The sequence below is a fragment of the Marmota flaviventris genome, chromosome 12, assembly GCF_047511675.1.
Source record: "Marmota flaviventris isolate mMarFla1 chromosome 12, mMarFla1.hap1, whole genome shotgun sequence".
NCBI classification, from domain to species: Eukaryota; Metazoa; Chordata; class Mammalia; order Rodentia; family Sciuridae; genus Marmota; species Marmota flaviventris.
Window position 1 is genome coordinate 100,414,801 of NC_092509.1, and position 17,047 is coordinate 100,431,847.

Consider the following 17,047-nt stretch of genomic DNA (forward strand, 5'->3'; position numbering starts at 1 on the left):
GGGTATCAAGGAAGACTAAAATAAGGAAGGAGAAAAGGAAGAAGGAAAGAAAAGAAGTAAGAAGGGAGAAGAGACACACGTATAGGATAGGGGATGGGAAGAGGTTGTGCAAGAATGAAAATAGGGTGACATTTTGTTCTACATCACTGCTGTAATGTTAATACACATACAGTCATCCCTCCATGTCCAGGGGTTCCACACCTGTGGATTCAATCAAGAGTGGATCAAAAATAGTAGAGAAAAAGTTGTATCTGCACTGAATATGTATAAACTTTTCTCCTGTCATTATTCTTACAACAGATATAATAAATTATTTATATGACATTTGCATGGTATCAGGTATTAAAAGTAATCTAGAGATATGTGTATATTATACACAAATACTATGCCTTTTGTATAGGGGAATTGAGTATCTGCAGATTCCCGTGTCCTGGAACCAATTCCCTAGGGATACCAATGGATGACTATACTGACTCAACTAAAAGTAAAAAAATAATTTGATTGGAAATATGGAAAGAAAGAGACAATTTAAGAGAGTTGGTCTCATCTGTATCATAAGATCAAGTCAATTTTTAATATTGATGAATTAAACATTATAAATATATTTGGAGATATGTAGGTAACCAACAGAAGAGATAGGTAAAAGAATTATATTTGCCTACCGATGACATCAAGGCTAGAGAGTGGAAAAGAATGGGGGAGAATCAGGCAGGAGTCTCTTGTTCTTCCTAAATCTTTAGGTACGACTTGGTATTTTTTATCATAAGCATTTATTAATATTTTTAACACTCAAAACATAAATATTTAGGACTGGGAGTATAGCTCAGTGGTACAGCATATGCTTAACATGTGCAAGGTCCTGGGTTCAATCAATTCCCAGTACCACCAAAAATAAATCATATATTTTCTTTAATTCCACAAAGCAGATATTCTGTGTCAGGATAATAAAGTCTATATGAAGAAATGTTCACAAGCCTTCTGGCTTTACAGATAGAATGGGACGAGCCCTCATGGCAACTCAGAGGCAGTGAGGGGAGTGAATTGTAAACACTCAGATAAGGACAATGCAGAGGGAAAGGGCCACCCTGAGGAAAATGATGTCTGTATACCCTGAAAGACTGCTGTAGTCTGGATGGGTGTCCCCAGAGGTCCTTGTGTTAAAGGCTTGATCCCAAGGGTGGTGCTATTGGGATGTGGTGGAACCTTTGAAGGCAGGGCCTAGTGGAAGGTCTGGGGGCCATTGCAGGTATGCCCTCAGAGGGGATTGTGAGACCCTGGTCTCTTCTTCTTCCTTTGTTGGTTACTGCTTCATGAGGTGAGCAGTTTGCTCAGGCACACACTCCTTCAATGATATGCTTCTTTGTAGGGGGCCCCAAGTGATAAGGCCACCTAATCTTGGACTGTAACCTCCAGAACAATGAGTCAAAGCAAACCTTTTCTCCTTAGAAGGGGATTATCTCAGGTGTTTCCTTATAGTGGTGGACAGCAGTGGGTTGTTATAATGAGCTGGGGGAAAACTGGGAACAGGCCCAATTTCCCTATCTCCCTGGGGATCCTAAGACTTGTCAACCACTGCTATTGGTGAGGTTTAACTTATGCTCAAGATTATCAAAATCTAAAACCCAAACCCAAAGAGAATTTTCTTAAGCAACTATTTCTGTAATGTAATCAATTCCCTATGCATTATTATTATGTAACCAAAGACTTTCCATTTGTCAGTTCTAACAATACTAACTAATGTTATTTGTGTACATTGAAAATTTTAGAGGTAAAACTTCCCTGTGCTTTATTTCATTTGATTCACAAAACAACTTAAGATAAATAGCAATACAAAGTATGACTGTAGTCACCCCCATTTTGCAGGCAACTCTCCTGAATTTCAAAAAGTGCCTTTGTAACTTGCATACCAGTTCAGTAGCAAGGGCTCTAGGATTTAACTGTGTTCCTTGATTCCAAATCTTACACTCTGTCCTCAACACCATGTGCCTGAGCCACAGGCCAGTCTGTTAGTATTAACTGACAGCAGGAGGACTGCCCGTGGATACAGACACCATGAACTACTGAACAAATCATGTCCAACAGAAAGGCAGCCAGCCAGGCCCTGGGAGCTGTGAGCCAGTCCTCCTGCCACCTGCCAGCCTTACACTTTAGCTTAGGTGTTCCTTTTCATAATTCCAACAAAGGTACCAGTTGTACTAGAGACGCCTTGTCCACATAGACAGATTAACAGGTTTACTGCCTAACTCCCTCCTTTCCAACCTCTCTCCAACACCCACCCCCCCGCCTCTGGATCAGACACCAAATGAGAAGCTTTTTATCTATTTCTGTCTCAGAACAGAAGATACATCTGATGCATTCATTCATCAAAATAAACATGAGACAAATAATTCCACATTGGTGGCTGTTCAAGGCACTGGGAACATAGAGACAATACAGACAAGGCCCCTGTTCTCATGGAATCAGCAATCCAAACGGGAAAGACAGAAAAACACATGATTGCATAGAAAAAACATCTGAAGTGGTGTTGGGCAGGTGGTTAAAATTAGATGATAAGCAACTCAGTGAGGACCTGTCTCTAAGTAAAATACAAAATAGGACTGGGATTGTGGCTCAGTGATCAAGTGCCCCTGAGTTCAATCCCTGGTAACCCCCTCACAAAAAAAATGATTGGATAGCTGCTTTAGACTGGGGGGTTGGGAAAGGCTACCCCAGGAGGTAGAAGGTAGATCAGGTAGATATTAGAATGATGAGAGAGAACCCATCAAGGGAAGATCAAGGAAAAGAGAATTCCAAAAAGAATAGTCAAGGTAAAGCCTTGGGGGTGGGAAGAAGATTCATCTATTAAACAGAACAGAACAGAACAGCCAGCAAGGCTGTGCCATGTGGGCAAAGAAAGTGATAGAGAGGAAGAAGCTGGCCATGTAGAAAGGGCCCGATTGCAGCAGGATCTGTGAGCCAGAGGAGGATTTAGGTATTAAGTGCAGTGAGGAAAAAGTCAGAAGGGGAATTACAGGATCTGATTTTCCCTCTACAAAAGATCCCTGTAGATGCCACATGGCAAATGGAAATTACCAGGGAACAGTAGAAGACTTTGGGAACCTGAGGCCAGGTGTAAAGTACGCTTGTGCCCATGAATGCACTGAACTGCTCAAACTTCACCAAAGACCAAGCAGTTGTGAGATGTTTCCGTGGATTTGTCTGACTTTGGTAAGACCCTGTGACCACAGGAAGAACCGCCTAAGGGAGTGCATTGACTGGTTGCTATCATGAACTGCCGTGTTTGTTCTCCTTGAGATCCTGGCCTGGTCAGGTAGAGCGAGTCCTTCCACTCCCCTGTGCCTCAGGTACATGCTACACAGTTGTCTGCTCCACAGATCCTGAGTTCTGTGAAGACTGTCCCTTGTCTTCTGTGGCGCTAATTGCCTAACATGACACCTAGTCCTTCCTAAAAGCACAATAAAGTATGAAAGAGTGGCTTAGTGAGACCCTAAACAACTTATCCATACCCTGTCTCAAAAAAGAAAAAGAAAAATGCTGGGACATGGCTCAGTGGTAAAGTGCCCCTGGGTTTAATCCCCAGTACCAAAAAAAAAAAAAAAAAGTGTGAAGCCAAAGGGCAGAACAATGTTGGAAACGCCCACCATACAGAGGACACCCAAGCCCACTTCCTTACCTGTGGGGTGAGTCGGGGTCGAAGCAGGTCTTGCGTACGTCAGTCACCTCGGGGTCACAGCAGTCCCCATCATCAAAGTCGTTCAGCATGTTGTTGCATTCCACGTGACAGAGCCCGTCCCTTCGGTTCCAGGAATAGCAGCGGCCCTGTAGGCGGCAGTCACCTCCATCATAGCCGGTGAGAGGGTGCTCACACTCAGGGTCACAATGGTCGTTGCCAATCTTGCTGGGCTCACAGTTCACAAGCACAGCCCGGTGGCGCAGGGTGGAGTTGTGGACCTGGTGGATGCTCAGCTGCCAGCTGATGTTGTAGCGACTGAAGGCCTCAGTCAGCGCCTCGTGCTGCCTGCGGATCTGCTCCTCGCTCACAATGGGATGCCCACCTTCATCGTCACAGATGTTCACCACCTGATAGCGGATCACCTTCTCTCCCCGAAGGGGCCAGTGTTTGTTGTACTGGGAGATCAGTTCCACATTGTCACACACAGTTTGCCCACAGAGTGGGGGCTGCAGCGGTGACATGAGCTCAGGCTCTGGCTGGTGGCCCTGGAGAACCTCCAGGCGGGGATATTTCTCATCCCTAAAGGGGACCCACTGTTCCTTCAGAGGATCAAAACTGGCCGTCAGGATTAGGGTGGTCAACTCCTCCACCCCACTGGGATGCTGTGGACTGTGCTGTAGGCGACTTTGTGCCAGGGCAGTTGCCCAGAAGACCAGAGTGCCCAGGTGTCCACGGAAATAGTGCCCGTCATCAGAGCTGTCTCCCCCCAGGAGCAGGGAGCGGCAAGAAGCCATGAAGGGGCTGTTCAGGGGTCCAGACTGGTCTAGACTACTAGCCACCCGGGTGCCATCCACATACAGGGCCATGCGCTGTCCGTCGTAAGTGGCTGCCACATGTGTCCATGTACCTGGTTGGTAGCGGCTGTGGCCAGTCATGATGGTGGCTTTCTTCACACGATCAGTGCGGAGGGAGAAGAAGAAGCGAGCGTCTCGCCTTCCCTTGTCCTTCCCTGTGCGGATCCCCAGGGCCCATCCCTTATCATTGACTGTGTGGGTGCAGTTATCAAACACGCCTGGGAAAGAAGAATCAAAGGGAGACATACCAGATACAAAGGGAGATGGAGAAAAGGAGAAGAAAACCCATGTAAATGGCCAGAATATAGAGTTTTAATGGAAAAAAAGTGAGTGATACAGTTTCCCCACGTGGAGTGCTGGTCCATATCCCAAATTAGACCATCTGCCAGCTTCCATTATCAGAAGGAATCTGATTTGAGAATCCACCCAGTTTGGCCCATTCTGGTATTTTTAAATAACCAAATGGAAGCTGAAAAATGGGTATCCAATGCAAATGACAACCATCCTTTAGCACTTCATCAGGAACACTCTTCATGTGTCCGGGCTCTGAGTCCTGGCCTTCCCTTACTGATCCTAACTCCTTTCCAAATCCTCAGAAGTCTTGTGGACAGTCCCTGATTTTGCAAACAACAGTAATCTCCTGTCCCCTCCAAAAGTCTTTTTTTTCTCTATTGAACATTAAAATGATGATTCTCATAGAGAAAATAAGGAGTTGGTGACTCAAGGAGTCTGTCAAAGACTATACATAACATTGTTCCTAGCCTGCTATTTCTTGCAGTACCTCTCAATGGGCAAAAATAATTTTTTTAAATTTATGGATTTTTTATTTATATGACAGTGGAATGCATTATAATTCTTATTATACATATAAAGCACAATTTTTCATATCTCTGGTTGTACACATAGTATATTCACACCAATTCATGTCTTCATACCTGTACTTTGGATAATAATGATCATCACATTGCACCATCATTAATAACCCCATGCCCCCTCCCTTCCCTTCCAACCCCTCTGCCCTATCTAGAGTTCATCTACTCCTCCCATGCTCCCTCTCCCTATCCCATTAAGAACCAGCCTCCTTATATCAAAGAAAACATTTGGCATTTGGTTATCAATCCCAGGGAACAAATGTTTCCCAGATAAAGCAAAATGGTATCAGTCCCAGCTGAAAAAATCATGGAGTTGATTATGAGAATGACTGTTCTATACCCAAAACTGCCCACCCACTATAACCACAAGCTGAACTTCCCAGATAAATGAAGATCCCTGCCATTCACTGCCTCACCACCTTGCTCAGAGCAGGCACAGGACTGTTAAGTCTATTTGAATGAACAAAGGCAGGAATACCTGCGGATACCCAATCACTGCTATGTTGGCAGGAAGAGAGGGTATAGTATGGTCTAATGTGTCAGAGCCATGGGCACAAGGGAACCAGAGGCAATCTGGAGACCTTGAGTGCTCCCAGCAACCAGTGGCTGATTAACCCACCCTGTCTTCTGGGGGGCCTCTTCTTATAGTCTCAGGGGTTTGAATTTGTAAGATAATGAAGGCAATATACGCTGACATGGAAATATATAATAAATGTTTGTTAATCTGATGAATAAACAATGGGAGAAATCGACTATCCTTAGATTCATGTGCCCAGCAATAGTAGCAAGAGTCCTTCTTCCCCAGACTGTTGAACAAGAATTTTATTTATCCTTGATCTTTTATATAGTCCAAGCCAATACTACTCATCTATGGATGGTCTCGATTTACAAGTAGGATGCTTCCCATTCTGATGGCAGTAGCTGTATTTTTATAAATAACAGAATATCTGTTCTTATCCCAAAGTAAATTACATGTGAATTAAAAGATAAAAATTATTTTTTCCAAAGACAGCTCCTAACCGACCCAGTGATTCAAACAACAACGATACTTGGTAGAACTGATGATGAGAAGCTACGTATAATGTGATGGAGATGCTCCCATTTGGGTTTGGGTTTTACTGTTTTTATGACTAGATTTGTTAAAGAAGCTTAAAAATATTGCTTTGAAAATTCTTGTGTTAGGTAGATTTTCAAAAAGTAAGGCAAGCCTGCTCAGATGGATACTTAGCTTCCTGATTCATATTTTCTTCTTGGTTCATATATTTTTATAAGTACTACAGAGCCTTAATTATGTGTGTCTGCTGACTTGTGAATGAGTGTGCTACAGTATTTAAAATAAGTACCAGAGAGGTACTAATTTGTCAGCTATATGCTGGTTTTTAGGAAAAGAACTGGGTAGTCCAATTTATATATGTTACATTTACAGGTATGTGTATGAATTGGGGTATAAATTACTACATTTGGCATATAAATTACCAGATAATTGACTTGATTATCTGCCAGGCATCTGGTTACCATTTTGAGCACTTTAATTTACTTAAAAACTTCTATTTAATTATCAATAAAATAATTATTTCTACTTACTTTCCTCAAAGGAAACTATAAAATTCACCATTGAGTTGCAAATTTGCCACATTTGCCAATTTCTGTGGTGTAAATTACTCCCACAATGGCCAATTTCAAGTTACCACATGATGTCATAGACATGGGGCTGGAGAGAGAAACACACAATTGGCTCTGGTGAGCCAGTCTGAGCCATTTCCAGCACTGCAGGACTAAACAGGAAAGCAGATGCAAGCTGCCAGAGGTCTCCTTTTCCCTCTGACTAAAGTAGATGTGGCTGCTTTTCTGATGATCTGATTTTCCTGTGATTTTAAAAAGGGTAAATATTGCCTCCACTCTGGGTTTTGACTTTAATAAGACATCTACTTGTGAGCAGTGACCAATCATACCTGGGCACAAAATGCATCCATCCAACACCTGCTTTTCAGTACCCTTTAACCACAAGCTAGGGTCACAGCAGCTGCAGCTGCACAGCCCCCACATATCCTGAGAAGGACTCCAAGGCCTGCTTTCTCTACCTCATTAAACAGAAACAAGACAAAATATGTTTAAAAGGGAAGTTACAGAATCACCACATTCGGGAGACTTCTCTGACTTCTCAGTCTAGTACTATGAGGGCTGACAGACCAACTTCATTTAAGCCAGCACCATCTCCACGGTGCAACTCTGAGCTTGTGTAACATTGCGATTTTATAACTTTGGATGTACATGTGATGGAAGCAAGCACATTATAACTTGTTTATTCATCAAAGCCACATTCTTGGGAAGAACAGAGGGAACAAACAGATCATGAATATGATTTATGAAATCACTCAACACCACACTGAACTATGATAGCTCATCGTTAGAAAAATCAGATCAAATGATGTAACTTAAAAGATGGTGATGGTGTTGAAGCCAAACATTCGGACCACATCATCTTAAAATTTTAAGAATAATTTTTTCATCTCTTGCTTACAACTACCTTCTGTTATATGTCAACATTCATTAAATTTAAACTTGTTTTAACACCTTATCTTGTATTTAAACTGAGTTTAGAAGAAAAAGAAAGTAAATAAAGTGAGCATATCTCTTCTATTGTATTACTGCCCCCAGCTCCAGAAATCACATTTAGAGACCATGGGTATCTTAAAAGAATAATACACTCATATGTGTCCTCCACAAAAATCATTTGTATCCAGTTCTCTACTAAAACCAGCATTTGGAAATATAGAGTCAACTTTCCTCAAGGAAAAAGTCCTCTTCTAAAATTGGAATATATTCTTCCAGACTGATTATGAAAACCTCTACTGAAGTGTGACTGTCATAGTAGAGGTTCACATACAATGTCAAATGGAGAAATCGCAAGGTGTGGCTTCTATATGGGAGTAACCTTGCTTCTTTCCACTTCTTATGGTCTTTCTTTGCACTCAGGAGAACTGCTGCTTATGCCAAGAAAAAAATAGAGATTCAAACTGTCTCCCTTTGGATGTCTACTATGCTCCAACCACTGATCATGTAACAATCCTATTAAACTGTACCACAAATCTATGAGCTGGATTTCAGTATCTTCCCTTAAAGACCAAAAACTGAGCAAGTGACTCACAGTCACATCTAGCAAGTGACAGAGACAGGACCAAAACTAATTTTATTTGATCAAAAATTAAATGTCCTTTTTACTGCACTAAAATATTTCAAATACTAAACCAAAAATGTTTAGCTGTTGTTATTTGGAAACTAAAAAAGTGACATGTAGCATTAATAAATTTGTACATCACTACTGGAAGATAACTGGGATCTGAATCTTTTAAAAATGCACAAATTTACATCCATATGTACATATTTCTCCAAAAATATTTTGGAGAAGAAAACAGAGTGGTGGGCACAACAGTTCACATCTTCCTGTTAGCCAGAGCCTAAGTTGACAGGCTGCCTCAATGAATATTTGGTAGAATTTTGGGGTGGCCCCACAGGGTCTTTTGTGATATACAAGAGTCAGTAGTTACTTCTAGGAGACCCAGAGGCAGAGGGAGTTTGTTATCCTGAAGCCAGGACTGTGAGCAAAGTGGGAGATGGTAACAAGAAGATGATTCACTGAAGACTCCCCTCAGGCCATCTCTATTTCCTTTTTGTCCTTGGTTTCCCCACTAGGTATGTAACTAGTAGAAAAAGAATCTGTGCTTGAAGAGAATGTCATAAAAATAGGAAGTAGGATGGTCCATCTAGGAGCTGCTCCCACCTGGCCACTGCTCTAGCGGAACTGCCAGTGGAACTCCTAATTCTCTACCAGATCATCGCCTTCCCTCCTGACACCTTCTGTCAGTTGGTTTTGTCTGAATGGAGTTCCCTGATAAGACCAGATAGGAAGAGTGATGCATCTACAGTGCTCCTGGCACCAGAATGAAGAGAAGAGCGTTCTCTACTCCAGGAGTTGTAAAAGTCAATTATTAGGCAAGAAAAAACAATCTGAGATCTTTCAGGAATCCACAGCTTTGGCATGCTTATTTTATGCAAAAGGGAAAAGCACCATCTCATCCCTTTATTTTCCTAAAAGCAGAGAAGTATCTGTATTTCAGCTTATTTCAAAGAACTCCAACAAAGGGAAAGCCAAATTGCCTCATTCTGAAAGGCCACATGGGCCCAATGCTGAGACCAGTGCTCTGAGGCCCCATTCTCTTACGCCTCTCCAAAACTGAATCCCTCCTCCCTAGTCCACATGTGCTCCTGGCACCACGATTTTCCTAAACACTAACATGCCAAACACTAACATCCCAGCCCCAGAAATGATATCCTGTCTGCCTCATTGTCTGAAATGTCTGCCATCTATAGGCATGTCATTCCAAAATTCTGAGAAGTCCTCCCTCATTGCCCTCATCAAAGGGATTTTCTATTGCCGTTTGCTGAGCCCTGTGTCCTGCTGATATTTTCTTTATTATTATTCAAACAAGCAAGTTGAGAGTTCCTTGATGACAAGAGCCTCTCTTCGACATCAGTGGACTTCCTCCAGGGTCAAGGGAGAACAGGGTTTTGTTCTTTCATTGCTCCCATTCTGCTATGGAAGTCACATTGAGTAATGAGGGTCTTGACCCAGAGGAAGAGTGTTTCCACCAATCTTGGAGGTCCCTGGTTGCCCTGCAATTGCATGTGACTGAGAGAAATGCACCACAGGGTCTCACAGGTTCTCATTGTGGCTACAGATGGTGACACTGCCCAGAGGGTTGGGTGTGCTTTTCCTGCCATCACATAAGAAACTGCTTCCTTCTGAACCCTACTCAGGTGAATGACAACACCGTGGTAAGACAGAGGCCCACCATCGAGGGAACATCTGTCCATGCAGAGTCTGATAGATGAGATCATTCAGCATCAAGCCCAGCTGACAGAAGGTAAGGCCAGGCAGAAACAGTGAGGGAAGCTCACATCCAGGAAATGGCCCCAGTGGAGCTCTGCTCTGTGCCTCTAGAGGATTAGTCAGGAGTGAGAACCCTGCTCCTCCAGGAAGCCCCAGCAGCTTCCAAGAAGGAGAGGCTCCACTCAGCAAAACAGAGTAGTCACACATGGTGTCATCCATTCTGGTAACTCAAAAAACATGCTGTGTGGTGCAAGTTTGTTTTTAGGAGGAAAATGAGCAAAAAACAAGGCCAGGGTAGGTCATGGCCATGAATCAGCCTGCTGCAAGGCAGGGTCCTTTCTCAGGATGTCATGGCTGGGGCTGCCCCACAGAAGTGCGCTGCTTCTGCAGACCTACTCCACCCCTGCCAGAAAGGATGAGGGGGATGAAAAGGACAAAGGAGAAGGAGAGAAGCCATTCATCAAAGACCCCGCACACCTGGCAGAGAGCAGGACCATGAGCAGGAAGAGTAGGACAGAGAGAGCCCAGGGAGGTGTTTTTCAGCTGCTCTAGATAATTCTCCCTCAAGACAGGAGTAGGCTCAGATTTTCATTTATGAGTCCAAGGATTTAAGAATTAGAGCGCGGAGTGGGAGCCTCCTGGGGATGGTTTCACTGGCATCTTTGCCACAGATTATTCGTCCTCGCCTTATGGAGCACTTCTCACTTTAGTCATGGTCTCCTGTGTGCAAAGATGATAGGAACCCGGTGGAGGGGATTTCCCTGGCTTTCCACAGGCCACCCATGCACAAGGTGGGGGTCCATGAGGCAGGTTTGCAGGGAGAGGGCAGGGCTGCTTTGAAACTGCCTGAGTGAGCAAGAAAACACAAGAAGGACAAGATGGGGGAGAAGAACCTAAAGGAGTTCACAATTCAGGAAAAGCAACCCATGTGTGACACCTGTAGAAGTGTAGTTAACAGTTTCTGGCATGGTGACATTACGCGTTAGCTTCTCTGAGATATTATTGTGACTGATTGGGGGTGTGGGCAGGGCAAGGGGCTGACTCCAAAGCACACTCACCTTGTGTGCTACCTAGTATCAGAAGCACTCTCATGAAAGTCAGGCTGAAATGGCATACAAATGTCCCGGAAGATGAGGCTTCAGACCAGAGGCTCCAGTCTTCTTTGATTTTACCAGGGCTATGAAAAGCCCAGGAATTAAAGTATGTGGAATCTGTGGTGCCTGAAATCCCACCTCCCACAGGCCTCCAGGGGACTGATGTGCTGGGCCCCAGACTACACTTTGAGCAGCAGCTGTTGCTATAGCCCTTGTCATTGGTCGGGGTGAGGGGTGGTTGTTTGGTTGTTTGTTTGCTTTGTTTGATTGTTTGGGGCAGTACTGGAGATGGATCCCAGGGCCTCACACTTGTTAGGCAAGAGCTCTACCACTGAGCTAGCCCTTCAGCTTTGTTTTGTGTTTTGGCTTGTTGGTTGTTGTTTTATTTTTCTGTTGGTACTGGGGATCCAACCCAGGACACGCATGCCATGCAGATGCCCAGCAGCTAAGCTACGACTTCCAGCCCCTCAGTAGCAGGACTCCAAACCAAAGCAGACTGTGTCTCTAAGGACAGGCCTTGTCAGCAGCGAATGATGGATAAAGGTTCATCTAGTGACTATATTACAGTTCACATTCCCAGGTGAGCCTCCTGGACTCCCAGCTTCACCTCACTTATTTCACACACCACACACACACACACACACACACACACACACAGAGATGCAAACACACACCATGGACAAGTCTGTCTAGTGATCAACTGGGACACTTCTCTTTGCTTACTTATTACCTGCACAATATTGGGTGCCAACAATGGAGGAGGGAGCATAGTGGGTGTGAAGACATGAGAGGGAAAATAAGAAATAAAAATTTCAAGTGGAAATAAGAATTTCAAGTGTTCAATGTCAAAGAAATGCAAATGAAGACAAGATAAAAATTCTCATCCCTCAAGTTGGCAAAGAAAGAACAGCAATAGTCTCTAGATTAGATGATACGGTGGAGAAAAAAGGCACACTCGTGCACTGCTGGAGAGAGAGAAACTTGGTAAACCATTCTGGAGAGCCATTTGAAAATCATTTCCCAAAACATTCAGGCCCTCCAGCCCCAGCATTTCAGTCCTAAGACTCCTCTTCAGGAAAACAGTCTGCGAGGTATATTTACAGGATGGTCACAACATTATTTAATCACAGAAAAATGACATTCCGTAGCACCCTACCATTTAAAAAAAATCATACTTTTGAAGAATATTTAAGGACCAGGAAAATGTTCACAGCTTATTTATTAGAAAACAAGGTAAATTCTGAAAGAACATATATACTCTAATCCAAATTATTTAAAATAATAAATGTGTCTATTTCAAAAATTCAGATTCATAGAAAAATATTTTTTAATTTCTACAATAAATAACCTCTCTAAGTCTGCTCATCCTGAAGGATTTTAAGTAGAAAAAGTGAGATAATCGAATTTTGTTGGAAGATTAGAATAAGAAAAGTGTAAGGACAAAAATAAGTTAGCAGTTAAATAGTAAATTGACCATTTCCATTTCTACATAACCTTGAGGTTGAGTAAAGGAATTTTACATTTCCAGAAAAATCTATAGAGCAAAGGGCTCAGGTCCCTGTGAAGCCCATAGTTGTGAAGAACCAGGCCCAGTGCTGCCATGACCCTGAAATGAGTCTGAGGCAACAGGAACCTCCTTCTCCAGGAAGCTTACCTTGCCACCAAGCAAGAAGCCACATGGCTTTGGGGCTTGGCAATGACTACCCCCGTGCCTATGTTACTGTTTTCTTGCTGCGAAAGCGACCCACAGAGAGAGAGACCAAGTAGTCGACCTAGAGTTGTAACATGCCTTGCCAAGAATGACCAGTGCCTTCAGAAGCTTTCTGAGTATCTCTTAGGATAATCCTGCCCCTTTCCCAAATTCTCCAGATTCTCCAAGGCCTTAGAAACCTAGCAGCCAACTGAAAACCAAAAAGATAGCTAAATCTGTTGTAGCTGGAAGATCAGGCTATGGAGCTCAAGAAACTAGATCAATCACATACACTGGTCCTGCCACCCTGAGTAACCTGGTGCACTTCTCCAAACCTCACTTCCTCATCCACGGCAAGTGGAGGTCATAACCATACCTCACTTGGGGAAGGTTAAATGAATGCACACATGCAAAACAAAAGAGTGCTCAGTACTTACTAAGCATGCAATCACATTATTCTCTGCTAATATCATTGCTAGCCTTTTTGCATATTTAGCCCTATCTCTTCAACAGTCTAATAAGCCTGGTGAAAGCTGTAAACCAGCCTTATGCTCTCCACACTCCCATTGTGTCAGGCTGACATCTAGCCCATGTAGGAATAAGTAATACATTAATGGACTAAATCCACAAAAGAGCATCCTCCCAACTGAAAATATGTCACAAGACACTAAAAACTCCATGACCTTTAACAAAGAAAAATATCTCTTAATCCTCCCCTACCTTCTATACCGCTTACTCCCCATAGTAGGAGCAGTTACCAATCTGGCCAGCACATCTCTGCCCCCAGTACTGGTATAAAACCATGCTGGCTTTCCATCTCCTTCTCTGTTACCTAGGAGGGACTAAGAAGAATTGAGCCACCATCAGACTTGCCACCTCATGACTCTTCTGGGCAGTTTCCTCTCAAGTCAGTATTTTGCCTGATATCACCCATTATCTCAGAACATTTAGCAACTTTAATTTATCTTTCCCCACATAAGAAAATAAATAGATAACCAAAATTGAATAAGCATTGTAATGCTCCTTATGTTTAATCATTGCCATCAGGAAAAAGAGACAGACAGAGACACAGAGAAAGAGAACAGTCTTCAGTGTAATTTTAAACATGGATTTTACATATGTATTTATTTATCTACTTATTGTAATTCTATTTTGACCATTTTATATAACCTCTGAGAACAAGCAGTATGAAATTTCCTGAGCACTCAATGGGATTTGCTGGTCTTGTGACTCTGGAATTCTTTCAACAAGACATTGGTGCCCAGTGGTCAGCTAGTGTGGTCCGGAAGGAAGGGTTGAACTAATGTTCCTTAGCAGAGAAACAGACATGGATAGCTGCTCTGCCAATCAAGCTGGCTTTCCTCCTTAACAAAACTAGGAAACTATGTGCTTGAAAAATCCTCAAAAGCAAAAGGTAGATCATGAAGATAGAGTCACCAAATCACACACCAAATCATACACCTGAGAGTCTAGAATATGCTTCACCTTGATAAGTTACCCCAGCACCTGCCCATCCTGGGAAGGACAGAGTGGTACTCACAGAAGGATGCCATCACCCTTCTTCCCCAGCCTGACTCTATCTCTATCAAGGGCTGCCCAAGAAGTCTCTCTTACAGCTACTAAGCAGCAGCAGCACCACCACCACCACCACCAATTCTGTTATTTTGCTCCTCTACCAAATAAATAATTTGGATACTCTCAGAAATTTACTCTGGCATTTATTTTACCAAGTACAATTCATAGAATCAACACTACCTTAAGAAGTGCTTAAATAATATTACATACATACCCAATGATAGGAGTCACTATGTAAAGCAAGCCTGCAGGAGACCCTCTTGCAATGGAAACAACCTCCCGATTGCTTGGAGGCTGAGGGTTTCTAAAGTGAGACACTGTTTTACTCTGCCAGCATTAGCCCGCTGTGTCTTATCGTCATCCACTGTATACCCTCTCTGCTCATTTAATAATAGCTGAGCATTTTTGCCTCCTCTATGCCATCACAAGTAACCCAGAGGACTCTGATTGCCTTCTAGGGAACAAGTTGAGGCTGCTGACCCAGAGACCACACACACCAAATACTGGGGCAGTCATATACTAAATGCTCACTGCCCCTTTTCCACCAGTGTGAAAGTCTGGAGGAACTGAAGGACAGAGTGTGTGTTTCCAAATTGAACCCAGGTGAGTCTATAGAGCCCAGTGTTCAAAGAAGACACTTAAATTTGGCTCCAGGAGTAAACCCCCTGTGGTGACATAGCTTGGCCACTTAGCTCCTGAGTAAGAATGACAAAGAACAAAGGAAAATAGTGATCAATTTTATTGGCATTTCAGGTCAAATGAGGACTATGGTCTTCATCAGTTTTGTTTGTTTCATTTTCTTACTAAAAAATCTTCCTAAAAAACATTTTTCTCTGCTTTCCAATGAGAGATTTAAATCAAGCAAAGGCAACCTGGAAGAGTTGAAATCACATCATATTAGAAGGCAAGAAACCTGGGAGCATAGTCTCAGCCTGCTCCTGTGTAGCATCAGGAAGATGCCTTTCACTCTCTGTGCCTCACTGTCCCGTTTGCAAAGTGGAGACTGGGATGGGTTGTCTGTTGCATGGACAGACTGCCTGGAATCTCTGTCTCTAGGTTTACTGCAGAAGGGTTTTCAGGTCATAGCTAGAACTGTTTCTTACTACCCCACCCTTCCTTGGCTGTGGCTATAGAAGGTGGAAAGGATTGGTTTGAACCCACATGTTAATGGGCTGGGTCTTTTCCCAATGGATTCCTCTTTTGAACTCATCTTTTTATCATGTACCCATGTCTCCTAAAAAGCACAATAGCTAAAACATAGTTAAGGAGTCTGCTTAGATGAAATCCAATTAATCAGGTTTCATTACAATTACATGATAAATTGTATCATATAGATATCCATGCAATAAAAGTTCTGGAGAAGGAGAGTATGCGGAACTAGAATGGGCAGGGAAGGCCACGGGAAAGGGTAACATGAGCCAGGGCTATGAATGTCCTGACAGCCAGCTCTGGTCCCTGTGTGCCACAGAGCTCTACAGATGATAAAAACAGCAACCAACATCCAACAAGTACTCACTGTGTGCCAGGCACTGCTCCAAGCCTCCAATTCATTTTAACTTATTTAAAACATCACAACAATTTTGAGACAGAAATCACCTCTGCTTCGATTTTGCAGATGAGGGGATTGAATTTGCCAAGTGAATAGTGCTAGTAAAAAGCCTGAGCCCAATACAATCAGACCCCAGGCTCAGCATTCCTACCCACTACATGTAGGAAATGAATTTAGACAGACAGTGAGACTGATGCATGACATGAAGACAAGGGGACAGCTTGCACAAAGATCAGGAACTGGTAATGAGCAGGCCATGTGGAGGGGAGAGAAAGGGGTGCCTGGCTCAGGAACGCACCTCATGCTGAAGGATAGAGGTGACTGGAAGCCAGAGGTGCCCCCCAAAGCCTACAGGTGATCAGAGGCTACACCTGCTGCATATAGGAGGTTGAAAGGGGAAGCACAGCATGCTGTGTTGAAGAGCAGGAAGGCTGCATGCTGGCAGGAGGCAGGCTAGGAGGATGATGTTGACGGAGGTACCCAGGAATGCAAGGGCAGCAGTTGCCTCCCCCATTGGCGCCTGGGTTTCTGCAGCATGCAGCGGCACACTGTCACTGTTCAGGCCCCAGAAATGCTGAGAGCAGACAGGCAAAGAGGCAGAGAGGGTGGGATGACTACCTAGTGTCCCCTTCTCTGCCAGTGGACTAGGCTGGCCCCTGGATGAGGTCAATCAAGTGACATCCTACACTCTGCTCAAAGGCCCAACAAGACTGCCACACCCAGGAAGGAAATCCTGCTAGGATGACCTCCTCCTTTAGGATCCATGCCACAGCTGTACCATCAGGATTATAAGGATATTCTATTGTGTAATTATTCCAAATTATTAATGTGCCTTGAAACAAACAATGT

At 43.4% G+C, this 17,047-nt stretch overlaps 1 protein-coding gene across 1 annotated transcript in view; it reads right to left on the reverse strand.

Moving 5' to 3' along the window:
* Nucleotides 1-17,047, reverse strand: part of Pappa2 (pappalysin 2) — a 243,875-nt gene that overhangs the window by 213,594 nt on the left and 13,234 nt on the right. Inside the window, exon 2 of the mRNA XM_027935059.2 lies at nt 3,674-4,745. Coding sequence (XP_027790860.2) covers nt 3,674-4,745 — 1,072 coding nt within the window. The remainder of the gene's footprint in view (nt 1-3,673; nt 4,746-17,047) is intronic.